Below are 16,708 nucleotides of genomic sequence, written 5' to 3'. Positions count from 1 at the left end.
AACTGCCGCTCCATGCAGATTACCCGGGTGCCTTCTGTTTAGGGTCGTAACCACTCATGTGCCTTCTCTTTGGGATTATTCTCTGGTTCCATATGGATTACCCTGTGCTTTTCCTGGATTTAAACTCTTTGGGGCTAATTTTATAACAACCTGTGTGACTTATGCCTTACTAAAATGCATGTCATGCAATTTACAAAAGGAAACATATGGCATAAGTTTGCTTTGAAAATTATCCCTAATAATACAAATAAACTCACCTGCACAGAGGTAAAACTGCTTTTATGCAGGTTAATTTATGTGCATCATTTTTAAAATCATAGAAATCCCAACTCTGCTCCCCACCCCTCAAGAACATCAATTTCGGCATACTTTTATGCACGAAACCCCGCACACTGTTATAAGGAGCTTTGAGAAATTACCCCCTTTGCATACCTGTTACACAGCTTCTTCTCAGAAAAGTCGCCCTTCAGCTGGAAACAAATGAAAGCTTTGCACCAGTATCACTGCGACAACTACTGAGGTGCTGATTTATGCCTTTGTAACTTCCCATGTTTTGGAAAGAACATAAGAACATGCCATACTGGGTCAGACCAAGGGTCCATCAAGCCCAGCATCCTGTTTCCAACAGTGGCCAATCCAGGTCATAAGAACCTGGCAAAGGGTTCATGGCATCATTTTGCATCATTATCCAAAACCATTGGTCTGATGTGCAGCAGTGGGGAAAAGGCTAATTGGCTATCAGAACATTCCACAATGGGCTGGGCTGCCTTGGGCTGGCCTGATGGGTCAGCAGCAGTGCTTTATACTAACATTGAAAATACCTGGATTCAGCTTGCGACTCGGCTTTTCTGTTCTCCAGGTTGGCTGGGGAGCTCAGAGCTCATAGTCAGGCCGATACAGTACAGTGTGCTCCGACGGAGCGCACTGTTAGCCTGCTATTGGACGCGCGTTTTCCCTTACCCCTTATTCAGTAAGGGGAGGAAAACGCGCGTCCAACCCGCGGCACCTAATAGCGCCCTCAACATGCAAATGCATCAACACTCCCGCGCGCATACCTAATAGGGCCATCAACATGCATTTGCATCAACGTCCATCCACTGTGCCCAGCAAGCTTCTTATGATAGTATCTAGCGAGCCGTGCAGGTTAACCCCGTGTTTCATTTAAGGGTAGCAACTGCTGTTCTGGGCAGGTATCCCCAAGCCTTATGATAACCCATAAGAAATGTAGTGCTAGCAACATTTTTACTGGGTGAGGAGCCCCCTTGAAAAAGCATACAGCTGAGGATTGAGATTGCAATGAATGAACTGGGTGACCTGGGAGGGAGTATAAAATAGGGGGGAAAAATCCTGGGGTAGTTAAAAAATTAGGGGTCATGGCCCTGGATTCAATCCTGCTTCCGATTGAGCTAGAAGTATAAAAGAGAAGAAGGAAGCTGTGGGTTCCCCCCACCCCCTCAAAAAAAAAAAAAAAAAGAACATTGAACATTATTAAGAAAGGGTTTATAAGCAAAATTGGAAACATTAGTTCAGCATGCCCACATTTTGAATACTACATGCAGTTCTTGATTGCACAAAGGACAAAGTACCAAAATGATAAGGGGAATGGAACAACTCCCCTATGAGGAAAGACTAAAGAGGTTAGGACTTTTCAGCTTGGAGAAGAGACGACTGAGGGGGGATATGATAGAGGTGTTTAAAATCATGAGAGGTCTAGAACGGGTAGATGTGAATCGGTTATTTACTCTTTCGGATAGTAGAAAGACTAGGGGGCACTCCATGAAGTTAGCATGGGGCACATTTAAAACTAATCGGAGAAAGTTCTTTTTTACTCAACGCACAATTAAACTCTGGAATTTGTTGCCAGAGAATGTGGTTAGTGCAGTTAGTATAGCTGTGTTTAAAAAAGGATTGGATAAGTTCTTGGAGGAGAAGTCCATTACCTGCTATTAAGTTCACTTAGAGAATAGCCACTGCCATTAGCAATGGTTACATGGAATAGACTTAGTTTTTGGGTACTTACCAGGTTCTTATGGCCTGGATTGGCCACTGTTGGAAACAGGATGCTGGGCTTGATGGACCCTTGGTCTGACCCAGTATGGCATTTTCTTATGTTCTTACAACTAGAAAAGCTACAGAGAAGAACAAAGATCATTATGAGTTTGGAACAACTTCTATATAAAGCAAAACTCTTCAGCAGAAGAAGAGATTAAAGAGAGATATGCAGGGCTGGTGCAAGGGTATTAGGCGTCCTAGGTGAACCTTCTGCCTTGCGTCCCCCCCCGGTCCAGGCCCCAGCTCTGGCCCTGACCTCATCCACTCAAGCAGGCCCCCCTCTCTTACACACTCTTGGGTTCCTTGTCTCATTCACACACTCACCCTTACACAGGCTCCCTGTTTCCCTCTCACTAACACCATTGCTCTCTTGTACACACACAATCCCTCTCACTCACACACACATATACACAAACAGAGGCGCCTCTCGTGACCTGCTGAGTGTCTGCTTTTCTCTGCCGTGAGCAGGATGGGTATTGCTTGCAACTCACCGAGTCTCTACTCCTCCTCTTGGCCATGAGTGGAATGGGCTCCGCTCGTGGCCTCACAGGGCTGCTCTTTGCTGCCCCCTAATGGCTGGCACCATAGGCGACTGCCTAGTTCACCTATTGGGATGCACCTGCCCTGGAGATATTGTAGAGGTATAGAAAATCCTGAAAGGTGTGCAGAAAGCAAAAAGGGAACTATTACAGCATATCAAAGGGAGTATGGTAACATCCAATGGCATTATCAGGTGGCAGATAAGATTGACTTTAGAGGAGGTTATACAATTGCTTTATTCATATTAAAGACACCATGAAAAACATTGTTCTAATGGAAACTCAATACTAATTTTTAAGATGTGTGCATATATATATATACATTTCCCAAAGCCAAGCTTTGAAAGCAAAAATCACACAATCTATCTGTATGAAGTGTACAAAGGTACATTTCCAAATAGTTTTTGGACATCGCTGCGGATTTCCTCTCTCGAGTGAGATAGTCCTGTTTCTTTCAGAAATTGTAAGATACCAGTTTCTATTATCAGCTGAACTGTGTCTTTTTGAAGACATCACAATATTGAGTCCTGGGGGAAAAAAATTAAAACTGTTAAGAAAAGTATTTTTAATGACTAAAATGTCTCTGTCAAGAGAAGGGCCTAATCTAAGTCTTTAGAAAATATGCTCTCATGATTTGATGAGACATGACAACTAAAACTCTGGCATTTGAAACATTTTGGAAGACCTGGGGCTTGCACATTCAATCGTTTCCACCTCGGGTGAGATGCCTAATATTTATTATTTGATGTACCCTGCCTAATATGCACCCACATAATATTCTGTTTTTGCAGGTAAACAATTTAAAGAGAAGCAAATGAAATGTTGTAATCACAACAATTCTTGTAGTCACGACAAAGCTTGGATAATGCTGTTAAGGACCATTATAACACCTGTGCACACATAATACGTTTATGTATGCGCATATTTAACAGGTCATGCTTAATCATAGGTCCTGATTAAACAAGGATATTACTTCCCTTCATCCAAGGTGGCAGGAAGGCAGGACTATAAATCACAAATCACTCAACACAACGTTATGTTTCGAGTGAGACTGTGCACCGGGGATGAACGTTATAGCAATGTCGATGTTTCTCTAAATGTAGAAAAAGTCAATGTTAATTAATGCAAAACAAAAATGGCAACATATAAAAATTCAAATTATTCAGCTGATTGGATCGCTTATTTGTATATTTTAATTATCAATGTTGGCTCTTGCCTAAGGACAACCTTACATAGGAAACGAAATGCAATAATCTGCTGTTATATCAGAGCCTCCATTCCATGGTTTAAAAAAAAAAATGACCGGTAGATCAATTTTTATGGGTTTGCCGACAGGCCAAAATCACGGGGACGCAATTTTTGGATAGAGGATATCCCTACTGGACAGTGAAAAGAGCTTACTGCAGAGCATTTATTCAACCCCCATGAGCTCTGGTGACACCTGCACATAGGGAGCATGATGAAGGACAACGTGCATGCTCAGGCTATCACCGCTGATGGCTAAAATCTGTAACGTTATATGTCGACATTGTTCAGTTCTCAATGAATTTTCCTGTACACGATCTCCGATACGTTTTGCCTTCTCCAGAGGGCAGACTATCAGAGATATGGCAGTGCACTCAAGTCACTCTTTGGAAAATCCTGATCGCAGTGTAGAAAAGCGAGAAAATTGCAACCAATGTGCCATTTGTGATATGCAAAACACCAATGGTTTTGTTAGCTCAGCGGGTGGAAGAAGAGTTGATGTTTCCCACGTATCCACCTGTAAATTATCATATGTGCTGCATTTATTACAGTGTCCTTGTGGCCTCCAATATATTGGGAAAACCTTCAGATCCTTTCGTGTATGCCTGCTTGAGCATAACAGCTGGCTTAGAACTTTGTAATTATAGGCGTTAATGGTAGCATATTTTGTTGAGAAGAAGCATACTTTTTCAGATATAACCTGGTCCATCTTGGAACAACTTGCAAGAGACTGGAGAGGTGGGAATTGGGCGAAAACTTGAATCAAACATGAACAACAATGAACCTATTATTTTCAATCTATGTCTCCTAACGGCACGAATGCCGAGATTGAGTGGAACCAGTTCTTTAACTGAGGGTGTACTTAATTGATGACATTTGGTTAACGGCTATCAGGTACTCAATGTACTGACATAACCACATCTTTCCATCTATTTTAAGACGTGGTATGCCGCAATGTGGTGCGGCGTCTGAACAATGACATACATGGTGGTTTTATTGAGTGTTCAAAGTAAAATATGTTAAATTGGCTGGAGCACGAACTTTGAATTTTTATATGTTGTCATTTTTTGTTTTGCATTAACTAACGTTGACTTTCTGAATGTTTAGAAAAACATCAACATCGCTGTAATGTTCATCCTGGGTGCTGAGTCTCATTGGAAACATGATGTTGTGATGGGTGATATATGATTTACAATGCTGCCTTCCTGCCACCTTGGATAAAGGGAAGTAATAACTTTGTTTTAATTAGGTCCTATGATTAAGCATGACCCTTAAATATGTGCATACATAAACCTATTATGTGCTCACGGGTGTTATGATAGCCCTTAGCAGCATTATCTAAGCTTTGTCGGGACCACAAGAATTGTTGTGATTACAAAATTTCATTTGCTAGTGAATGCATCTCTTTAAATTGCTCACAATATTTGCATTCTACTAATTAACTCTTTTCATTTTGTGATTTCTGTTTTTGCTGGTAAGGTTTTATGAAACCTCTTCTAGCAAGCTGTGGAGAAAGTAATCAAGGCATTGAGCATAGTTTGAATTAATAGAAGTTTTGGACAAGTTCCTGTAAGAAAAATCCATAAACAATTATGAGCCAGGGAAACCCTGGGAGCGAGTAAGGAAGAATGGGATCTAATCTTTGGAATCTGCTGGGTACTTTCTAATTACTCACAGGCCGATACTGTTAACCCGCGTTTGAATGCACGTTTTCGAAGTGCTAGCTTTACCCCTTATTCAGTAAGGGGTAATAGCGCGTCGAAAACATGCGTCCAACCTCCCCAAAACTAATAGTGCCCGCAACATGCAAATGCACGTTAATGGCCCTATTAGTTATTTCTGCGCGATTCAGTAAGTAAAATGTGCAGCCAAGCCGCACATTTTACTTTCAGAAATTAGCGCCTACCCAAAGCTGCTTTTCTGTACACCCTCTGACTTAATATCATGGTGATATTAAGTCGAAGGTCCCAAAAGTTAAAAATAATTTAAAAAAAAATTTTTTAAATCGGCCCTCGGCTCGAAAACCGGATGCTCAATTTTGCCGGCTTCCGGATTCCAAACCCATGGCTGTCAGCGGGTTTGAGAACCGATGCCAGCAAAATTGAGCGTCGGCTGTCAAACTCGTTGAAAGCCGCTGCACCTGTCAAAAGAGAGGTGCTAATGACGCGCTAGTGTCCCTAACGCCTCTTTTTACTGCGGGCCCTAATTTGAATATTTTTTGCTACTGAATTGCGCGCACAGGAGAGTGGCCTGTGTGCGCACCGGGAGAGCGGGTGCTCGCCCGCTCTCCCGTGACTTTTACTGTATCGGCCTGACAGATTGGCCAGAGTGGGAGACAGAATGCTGGACTTCATGGACCTTAGGTCTCAACCAGCCTGTCATAGCTCTTCTGTTCTTATCCTGGTAGTGTTTTCAGCTTTATTTCCTGTTCATTTTCTCTAGTCCTCTAATTTCCTTTAATAGCACCTTCTCCTCACTTCTTTTCTCCTTTTGACAGAGGAGATAAGAGCAATAAACTCCCTTTTAACAACTGCTTTATTTGCATCCCACACTATAGTCTATGACACATCTGTTCCTTCAATGAGAAAAAAATATTTCTCCAGGTTTATCTTTATCACTTCTTTGATATGAGTATCTTTCAGTAAACCTTAATTTAATCAGCAAGACCTTTGAATTACTTAATTAGGCCAATTACAAAATTCCACCAAAATGGGCATGGTCCAACCAAGAGATATCACCTGTCTGAACTTGTACATTCTGAAAGATCATTGGTGTCCATTCTAAAAGAAGAATTGGGGGGGGAGGAGAGAAGGATTATTTATGCCCTTCTGGATAGGCATGTCTCTAAATATTAGTCACTTTTATTGTTGTTATGTGTTACATAATTTTTTCAAATAAAATAATAACTTTGTTATGTAAATTTGCTCTTTACAGAAGCTGCTAAGAGGCTGAGCCTCTTTTTCTCACTAATTGAAATGGGCCTATTCTATCCAAATTGCAATGTGTTCTCACATTAAAATACACAGACACACACTAGGATTTCACTCTCACCACTATGGAAGTAAACTCTGTGTTATGTGCAGAAAAGAGCTGTAATCTCTTTAACTCTTCCACCCTGTCGTGATTTTATAGATCTGTATCATATCCCCTCTCAGTCATCTTGTCTCTTCAAGCCCTACCCGGTTTCACTCTTTTTCAAAAAGGAACTGTTTCATCTCCTTTAACATTTTTGTTCTCCTTCTCTGCACCTTTTCTTTCTTTGAGGTGTGGAAATCAGAACTGCACACAAATACTCAAGGTGCGGTAGCACCATAGACAGATACAGAGGCATTATGATATTCACAGTTTTATTCTCCATTCTTTTGCAAATAATTCCTAACATTTTTCGCGTATTTATTAATAAAAGGATACAAATAAAACACCTTAACAGAAAAGTAAGGAACAGTCTTTTTAGGATAAAACAATATTATAAGAAGGGCAACAAAACAGATAAGCTTCCTTCTTTCAAACGTAAAGTCCTAAATGCTCAGAGTAATATAGATTTTGATTCACTTAATTTAAAAAGAATTTGCTGGCTATTAAAGCTTTGCCTACAGTAGGCTGTCTATTTTCCTTCAAGTTATTTTCACTAGTTGGAGCCAGTCGCTTCAGTGCAGCAGTTGAAGACCTTCAGAGTGGGAGTAGCTGGCGAAAGTAGTTTATTTCCCACTTGAATGCATTATGAAAGCAACATTTATGGATGTACAATGTGGAGAATTGGCTCAAGTTTCCATTGACCCCATAAAAAGCTATCCCCCCCCTTCCTCAAGAAAAATTAGAAGCTGTATATCCGAACAATGATATGACACTGTCAGGCACACGCTTCGTCTCTGCTGATCTCGTTCTCAAAGCAGCTGCTGGCCGCACGTCTTTTGCATAGCGGAGGGGCAGGAGAGCGGGCTGCCCGCCGGTGGGGGGGGGGGGGGGTTCCTCTTCTCTCTTCGGCCGCCGATAGGTTGGGGGTCCACCCCGCCCCTTTCCGCCGCGTTCCGGAAGTGTTGCGCGGTTGCCATGGCGACGACGTTGACACTTGTCCGCTAAAAGATGGCGGCGGAAGCGGGTGCGGGCGACTCGCTGGGGACGCGGCATGGCCGGGAAAGCCTATGCTGCCCGTCCGAGGCCGGAATCGACTTCCAGCGCCACTACAGCAAGCTGCGCGCCCTCCGCCAGGCTGACACCGACAGCTTCCGCACCGAGATCAATTTACTCTTCGACCAGCTCATTTCGGAGAACTACACCAACTGCGGCGCCGGCATCAGGAAGGAGGCAAGATGGGTTTGGGAGAGACAGGCAGGGCCCCAGGGGAAAGAAGCAGAAAGCAGGGGGGTTTGGGAGAGAGAGAAGAAGCCAGGCAAGAGGCTCTCAGAAGAGAAAGATTGGCCGAGGGGAAAGAAAGAGAAGCGCTCCAATGAGCAAGTAGGATGAGGAGAGAGAGAAAAGCGAGGACCCCCAGGGAAGGGACACAAGTGGGGCCCGGAGGAGGGCTTGGGAGACAGGATGAGAGGGGTGGCTTTCAATAGTTCTAATAGGATGCTTTTCATATTTAAGAGGCTGGTGCTTCTATTGACATCTGTGGAGGTGACTAATATTATCAAGAGAGTGACTCTTCTCATGAGGATACCACCTTTATAGTGGTGAGGATTTGTGATTCATGAGAAAAGGAGAAAAAAAAAGGGAGGGGGAGAGAGAGAGAGAGGAGTCTGGGGAGGAGGACTGGAAAAGGGGGGTTGTGACTTATCTTTAATAATAACACGACTGTTGGCTTTTTGATACTGGACTAGGGATATGCTGAATGTATCAGCATATCCCTAGTCCAGGTGCTCATACACTAGCCCAGAACTGCATGATTCTCATGGGTCACTTCTTTGCGTTTTAATGTTATGGTATTGGGGGTTCTCTTCAATTATGGTAACCTAGACAACTGCACAGCTTAGAGTTCATTATCAAGTTCTAGAGTGTACTGTCTTCAAATGTTTGAAGTCGTGGTAAAGAAACTGCATCATAGAATCAATCTATATAGGATCAACAAACCTGTCCGGACCTACCTTAGCAAGTTGTGCGTCTGTGCAAATAAAGTGCATGGGAGTTTCAGACGAACACATAGCATTAACCAATATATAATCATTCAAAATTAAGCAACATGCTTACCGAATCTGCTTACAGTTAGTGCTAGTAAATAAGGGTTATTAACTATATCAGCAAGATGCTTCTTTTTTCAGTAATTGTCAACTGGTTTACATTTCACAAGAACATATTCCTTTTCATCACTGCCTCTCCTTTTAACTTAAAAAATCTGTTTTCTCCTTTTTGCTTTATTATTTTTACTATTGGAATTTATATTTCTCTTCTCTTAAAAATGCTTTCGGAATGGGTTGCAGTATGTAAAGATATTTTTCTTTGCTGTCTATCCTTTATCTACTTTTTCCTATTGCTCATCTTCAGAGTCTATTTTCTGATAATATCTGTGGCCTCCATAATATATTTTGATGAACATTTGTTATGTATTTGTACCTGTTTGTCCTGCCAGACCAGTCCAAACAAATGGGATTTGTCCCTCTTACCAGCAGATGGAGACAATGCAAGCTTTCTTGTAGGTTGATACAGCAGGGAAGGAGTTAGTAGTTATTTGTCTTCAACAGATGGTAGGAGTCAGCAGGAAGGAGGAGGAAGTCGAAGCTCCTGGGGCAGTGGCCTTCCATAAGGTTGATTTCCCCAGGGACAGCCAGGGCTGAACCAAAGGACTCTCTTTTCAGGATGACAGCCCTAATAAAAAGCTGATCTTTCATTTCTCAGGATAATCAGACATTCGCTTGCCTGCATTTCCCACTGGAGCAAAAAGCTCTACTGTCATTTAGAAAAAAAACAGAAAACAGCTGAGTGGCAGAGCTAACAGCGGATGTAAGGGTAGGCAGAAGCTAGGCCTAACGGCAAACTCTCGCTTATATTGCCCCGGAGCACCTCTTTTATGGGCCAATGTAATAAGACCTGGGGTGAAATCTGTGCTATTTTTCAGTGGGTTTTTTTTTTTTTTTTTAGCGCACGTGCAAAATCAGGTGCCTCAGTGGATGGCATGCAAATGAGACGCACAAAACCCCCAGCGGAATACCTAATACATGCACCAATACCCACATAAGCCCCGATACAGACAGCAACAGGAAAAACATGCACTAAATTATAGGCACTAACACAAGTGTTGCAGAGTTCATTTCAAACCTAGAACATGGGCAAGTGATCAAAGATGACAAAAGATGAAATACATGTGGTACGTTACATAAGAACATAAAATATGCCATACTGTGTCAGACAGGGGTCCATCAAGCCCAGTATTCTGTCTCCAACAGTGGCCAATCCAAGTCACAAGTACCTGGCAAGTACCCAAACATTAAATAGATTTCATGCTACTAATTCTGGCAACAAGCAGTGGTTATTCCCTGTTGATTTAATAGTAGTTTATGGACCTCTCCAGGAACTTATCCAAACCTTTTTTAAATCCAGCTACACTACTTGCCTTACTCATATCCTCTGCCAATGAATTCCAGAGCTTAATTGTGCGTTTAGTGAAAAATAATTTTCTCTGATTTGTTTTACATGTGCTATGTACTAACTTCATGGAGTGCCCTCTAGTCTTTGCACAGGGTGGCCCATAGAAAGGTAGCCTGCCTACAATGCACTAGTATTGGAGGCGGGCTACTTTTCCATGGGCCACCCTGTATTGTCCGAAAGAGTAAATAACTGTTTCACATTTACCCATTCAAGTCCTTTCATGATCTTGTAGACCTCTATCATAATCCCCCTTAGCCATCTCTTCTGTATGCTGAACAGCCCTAACTTTCTTAACCTTTCCTCATAGTAGAGCTGTTCCATCCTCTTTATCATTTTGGTCACCCTTCTCTGTACTTTCTCCCATGCAACTATATCTTAACATATGGACAGGCAGATCCAGAACCAGTGGGTTATGCACCTCTACCAGCAGATGGAAGACGGAGCAAAACCGACATCACGGCATATATATGCTTGCACTGACAGCCCGCCGGTATTCTCCATCTCCACCAGATGGTGGATGTGCATCTCCCTACTGGGGATTGCTTAAAAATTTTAAAGGAGAAAAGAAGGAAAATGATTTGCTCTGCTTTTGTGTAATGATACCCTATGGTCCTTTCTTCAGTCGAGAAGAAAGGACCATAGGAGGGATCCAAGGTTATCACCTGAGGTGATAACCTTGGATCCCTCCCTCAGATGAGTGCCTTGGTCCGGTAATTGGTTTTCCGCTGGCATGGACTTAGTTGTGTAAAAAAACAAAACAAAACAAACCTCCAAAAAACAGCTGAAAGGCAAGCGGGTGCAGGAAGTTGAGTGCAAAAGTCGAAGGTCCTTGCCCTCTCCCCCTCCACAGCCGGAGACCGCCCTTGTACTCAGTTGGGCGGGCTGAGCTCAGGTAATTAAAAAAAAAAAAAAAAAGGGGAGAGAGAAGAAGGAGAGTTAAGTAGAGCTCTCCTTGTTCGGCACGTCCATCTGACGTTCATTCCCGTCTCTGGGGGAGCTTAAGGGACATGGGCAGCTTGGCAGGTTGAGCAGCCTTTTTGGCTAGGCCCCACTCTCTAGCTTAACTTTGCCACATAGTAGGTTGTGGTGATATTTTTGTGCAGTTTTTCTTGAGCATTAGACTGCCCTCTTCAGCTATGTCAGTTTGTGCTTGTGCACCTGACTGTGCATCCAATAGTGCTTCCAGTTTGGGCGCTTAGTTGGGCACCTGCCAGGGCGCTTAGTTATGCACGTGCGTGCTTGCGTGCACTTATTTATTCACACTGTCTGAGTGTCCTGGTTTTGTGTTCTTATTGGCTGCCAGTACAATCTGAAATCTATTATAAAATATTAACATTGATTTAATATTTAAAATCCACTCCAGTAACCGCAGTTTGATAGGCGTGACACTACAACCATACACACCACAGCGAACACTAAGGTCTCAAAATAAAGGACTATTGACTGTGCCTACAATATGGAGTACACATCTGACGCAAATAAGAGATCGTGTGTTTTCCATAGCGTGCCCAAAGCTGTGGAATTCTTTACCTGAGATGTTACGTTTGATATCAGAAAGAAAGAGATTTAAACGTGAGCTGAAAACTTGGCTATTCAAAAATGCATATAACCTAACTTAAACATCAGAATGCTGAGAACTACAATATCAAGGACAATGATAATAACTGAAGAATGAGTAATGTGTAATGACAGATTTTAAGTATCTTAAGATGACTTACTGACTATTATGTGAAAATGTTGAAATATCATTTCTGTACTGCTAGCCTGCTGTCCGAGACCTTTAGTTAATATATATTAGAACATCACAGTAGATTTATCTTAATCCTTGTTGTGTTGATCCATAGTATGAATGTTGCTTTTGTAACTGTTGTGATCTTCATTTGGAACAACAGTATATAAAACATCAGAATAAATAAACACTATGTTGAGTGCCTAATTTTTGGGCACATACATTTTGGGTACCTATTTTTTGCAGCGCTAGCACAGCTAGGTGCACTGTTAGATGCCTGTTAGAGCGAAATGACAGCCTGATGGCGCCAATAGCAAAGAAGCTTAAGTTCCACCTGGTCAAGATGGTGAGACTGACAGTGAAATGCTAAGAGAAATTAGGGAAGCTAACCAAATTGGTAGTGCGGTAATAATAGGAGACTTCAATTACCCCAATATTGACTGGGTAAATGTATCATCAGGACATGTTAGAGAGATAAAGTTCCTGGATGGAATAAATGATAGCTTTATGGAACAATTGGTTCAGGAACTGACGAGAGAGGGAGCAATTTTAGATCTAATTCTCAGTGGAGAACAGGATTTGGTGAGAGAGGTAACGGTGGTGGGGCCGCTTGGCAATAGTGATCATAATATGATCAAATTTGATTTAATGACTGGAAGGGGGACAGTTAGCAAATCCACGTCACTCATGCTAAACTTTCAAAAGGGAAACTTTGATAAAATGAGAAAAATAGTTAGAAAAAAAATGAAAGGAGCATCTACAAAGGTAAAAAGTGTGCAAGAGGCGTGGTCATTGTTAAAAAAAAAAAAAAAATACCATCCTAGAAGCACAGTCCAGATGTATTCCACACATTAAGAAAGGTGGAAAGAAGGCAAAACTATTACCAGCATGGTTAAAAGGGTAGGTAAAAGAAGCTATTTTAGCCAAAAGATCTTCATTCAAAAATTGGAAGAAGGATCCAACAGAAGAAAATAGGATAATGCATAAATGTTGGCAAGTTAAATGTAAGACATTGATAAGACAGGCTAAGAGAGAATTTGAAAAGAAGTTGGCCGTAGAGGCAAAAACTCACAGTAAAAACTTTTTAAAATATATCCGAAGCAGAAAGCCTGTGAGGGAGTCAGTTGGACCATTAGATGATCGAGGGGTTAAAGGGGCACTTAGAGAAGATAAGGCCATCGCGGAAAGATTAAATGATTTCTTTGCTTCGGTGTTTACTGAAGAGGATGTTGGGGAGGTACCCGTAATGGAGAAGGTTTTCATGGGTAATGATTCAGATGGACTGAATCAAATCACGGTGAACCTAGAAGATGTGGTAGACCTGATTGACAAATTGAAGAGTAGTAAATCACCTGGACCGGATGGTATACACCCCAGAGTTCTGAAGGAACTAAAAAATGAAATTTCAGAGCTATTAGTAAAAATTTGTAGCCTCACACTAAAATCATCCATTGTACCTGAAGACTGGAGGGTGGCTAATCTAACCCCAATATTTAAAAAGGGCTCCAGGGGCGATCTGGGAAACTACAGACCGGTAGTTATACATGTTTTATTTTGCTAGCCCCTGAAGTAGCTCAATGAGCGAAACTCGGCCTGAGTCGGGCTTTTTATGTTCTATGCTCAATAAAAGAACTCCTAGTGTTCATTGATCCTTTTTTTCCTTTGGTCGTTACTGCAATATTGGATCAATTTCCGATCTGTTTCTTTGGACCTTTCATGAGCTCAGACACATTTCAAGAGAGAGTAGAACTAGGAGCCCATTTGTCAGTAAAGGCACACAATGACTGTTTGCAGGTCCATTTCTCCCTCTTATCAGTAGGAGTGAGACTACAGAAATATTACCAGGAGTGGACCTGCATTAGGGAAGTGCATTTGTTTGTCTATTTGTTTCGATGGTGTGCACCTATCTCACAAACAGAAGGTATGTGTGCAAAACTGATGGTATGTGCGCAGGCAGGTGGCCACTTACATGAGCACATACCATCAGTTTTGTGCACCTACTTTCCGTTTGCGAGAGATGCACATGCCGCCAAAATGAATGGACCAATGAATGCACAACCCTAGCCCGCATCACAGGAAACCAGTGGGTTCTCGATGTTTGTACAAAAGATATGCTCCAGAACTAAATTTTGCCAGTAAAGGAGGCCTTTCTACCATCTCCGAGCAAAGCAAACAAAGAAAAGGTAAAACTGAAGACAATAGACAAGTTACTTCAAATAAAGACAATACTACCAGTACCATAGGAAGAAAGATGAAAAGGAACCTGCTCAGTGTATTTTGTAGCTCCAAAGAAGGAAGGAACATTTTGATCTGTGCTAGATTTGAAGATGGTGGATCAAGCCTTTAAAGTACTGTGCTTTTGCATGGAGAAGCTAGAAACAGTGCAGGCAGCTGTAAGAAAAGGAGTTTCTATCTTCCCTAGACCTCTTAGAGGCATACTGTCATGTTCCAGTTTGGAAGAAGTTCCAACTCTTTGTGTGCTAGGCCAGCATTATCAGTTCAAGGCACCACCTTTTGTGTTGGCTATAGCTTCAAGGACACTTACTAAGGTTATAGTGGTAACAGCAGCCTTCCTATGTACCCGAATGATTGGGTAATAAGAGCCAACTACTTCCAGGAAGGTTGCCAAGTGGCAGAGTAATCAAGGTATTAGAGAAACTAGATTGAATAGTACACAGAGCCAAGACTCATTTGTACCCCTCCAAGACACTGGTTTACCTAGGAATGCAATTTGATACTAGGATACAAATATGGTGTCTAACAGAGAACAGAACTGGTAAACTGCAGCAGCAAATAATGGCATTACTGAGCTCTATAACCCCCCTGAGCATGGATGTATCTACAGGTTTTGGGATTAATGATAGTTGCAATCAAAATGGGGCCTGGGCAAGAGCACATATGAGAATGTTTGTTTGTTTCAGAAGGCCCTATTATCCAGGTGGTCACCTCAAGGTCAGATGTTTGAGAGGAAACTCCCCTTGAACATACAGACCAGGATGAGTCTGGTATGATGATTATCCAAGACCCCAAGCCAAGGGAGCCAGCCTTGAGCCCCCATAATGGGTCACATTAAGAACGGATGTGAGCAGATCAGGTGCAAGGGCTGTGGTCGCAACTGCAGGGTTCATCCTCAATGACCTGCTTACAGACCAGGGTGATCAGACTGGCTCTAATAAGCTTTCTGTCAAAATTAGAAGGGAAGGTAGTCCAAGTATTTTCAGACAATGCCTCAGCAGTAATGTATGTCAACAGACAAGGTGGGACAAGAATTCTGCAGATGGCAAAAGAAGTCATGATTTATGAGTTGAGCAGAGAAACATCTGTAAGAGATCTCACGGCCCATATAGCAGGAACAGTGAATAATCAAGCCAATTTCCTCAGCTGCCAGAAATTGGATCCAGGAGAATAGGAGCTTGCCGAAGAGGCCTTCAACCAAATAGTGAACACAAGGGTGAGACCTTAATGGAATCTGATGGGCCTCACAAAAAACACCAAAGCAAGAAAAGTTTTCAGCCGACAGAAAGAATGGGAAGCCAAGGGGATAGATGTATTATCACAAAGCTGACCCACAGACAAATTATATTTTTCCACCCTGGCCAATGGTAGGGAAAATGTTGAGGAGGCTCATCCAGGGCAGTGGTCTGATCGTACCAGACTGGCCGAGATGTCCATGGTATACAGATTTAGATTGAAAGTGGGAGATCCTCTTGGATTTGAAGCTGGGCCAGATCTTCTGAAACAAGGACCACTTGTCATGGAGGATTCAGCACAATTTATTTTGCCCAAATAATTGCAACCCTCATGAAAGCAAGAAGTCCACCTCGCTGTAGAATTTAAGAGAGCTGATGGAAACAAAGGAATGCACTCTCCCACAGTAGCTACAATTCTGCAATTCCTTCAATATAGGCTGGGCAAGGGCCAAGGGTCTGCCATCATTTGCTACAGGGGACAAGTGAATGGCTCCTCTATATTTATTTTAGATTTTTATATTCCCTCTTTTTGCACTTTTTTCAGTACTTCAAAGGGGATTATATTCAAGTACTGTAGGTATTTCCCTATCCACAGAGGGCTTACAATCTAAGTTTGTACCTGAGGCAATGGAGGGTAAAGTGACTTGCCCAAGGTCACAAGGAGCAACAGTAGGTCTTGAACCTTGGTCTCCTGGTTCATAGCCCACTGCTCTAACCACTAGGCTACTCCTCCACTCTATAGAAGCACATCCAGACATAGTATGCTTTCTGAGGGGGGCAGAGCACCATCAGCCACCACTAGTACCACCATGAGACTTGAATTTAGTCCTGAGGTCCCTAACAAGGGCTCCTTTGAATCCCTCAAGAAGATTTTGCTGAAAGATCTAACATTGAAGACATTCCTGTTTGTGGTAATTTGCTCAGCAAGGAGAATTTCAGAGTTACAGACCCTGTTGTGCAGGGAACCATATCTCTCCTTCTCAAGGGAGAATGTAACTATTAGACTAGTACTATCATTTTTGCCAAAGGTAGTCTCAGTTTCACCTCAATCAGATAATTGCCATGGTTCAGGAAGACAATGTAGAGATGCA

General features: G+C 42.2%; 1 protein-coding gene across 1 annotated transcript in view; it reads left to right on the top strand.

Annotated features, from left to right (window-relative positions):
- The first annotated feature begins 7,900 nt into the window (after nucleotides 1-7,900).
- Nucleotides 7,901-16,708, top strand: part of HEATR6 (HEAT repeat containing 6) — a 128,129-nt gene continuing 119,321 nt past the window's right edge. Inside the window, exon 1 of the mRNA XM_029612529.1 lies at nucleotides 7,901-8,141. Within this exon, the coding sequence (XP_029468389.1) occupies nucleotides 7,920-8,141 (222 nt within the window). The 5' untranslated portion in view covers nucleotides 7,901-7,919. The remainder of the gene's footprint in view (nucleotides 8,142-16,708) is intronic.

The sequence above is a fragment of the Rhinatrema bivittatum genome, chromosome 8, assembly GCF_901001135.1.
Source record: "Rhinatrema bivittatum chromosome 8, aRhiBiv1.1, whole genome shotgun sequence".
Classification (NCBI taxonomy): Eukaryota; Metazoa; Chordata; class Amphibia; order Gymnophiona; family Rhinatrematidae; genus Rhinatrema; species Rhinatrema bivittatum.
This window is presented reverse-complemented; position numbering and strand designations above follow the sequence as displayed.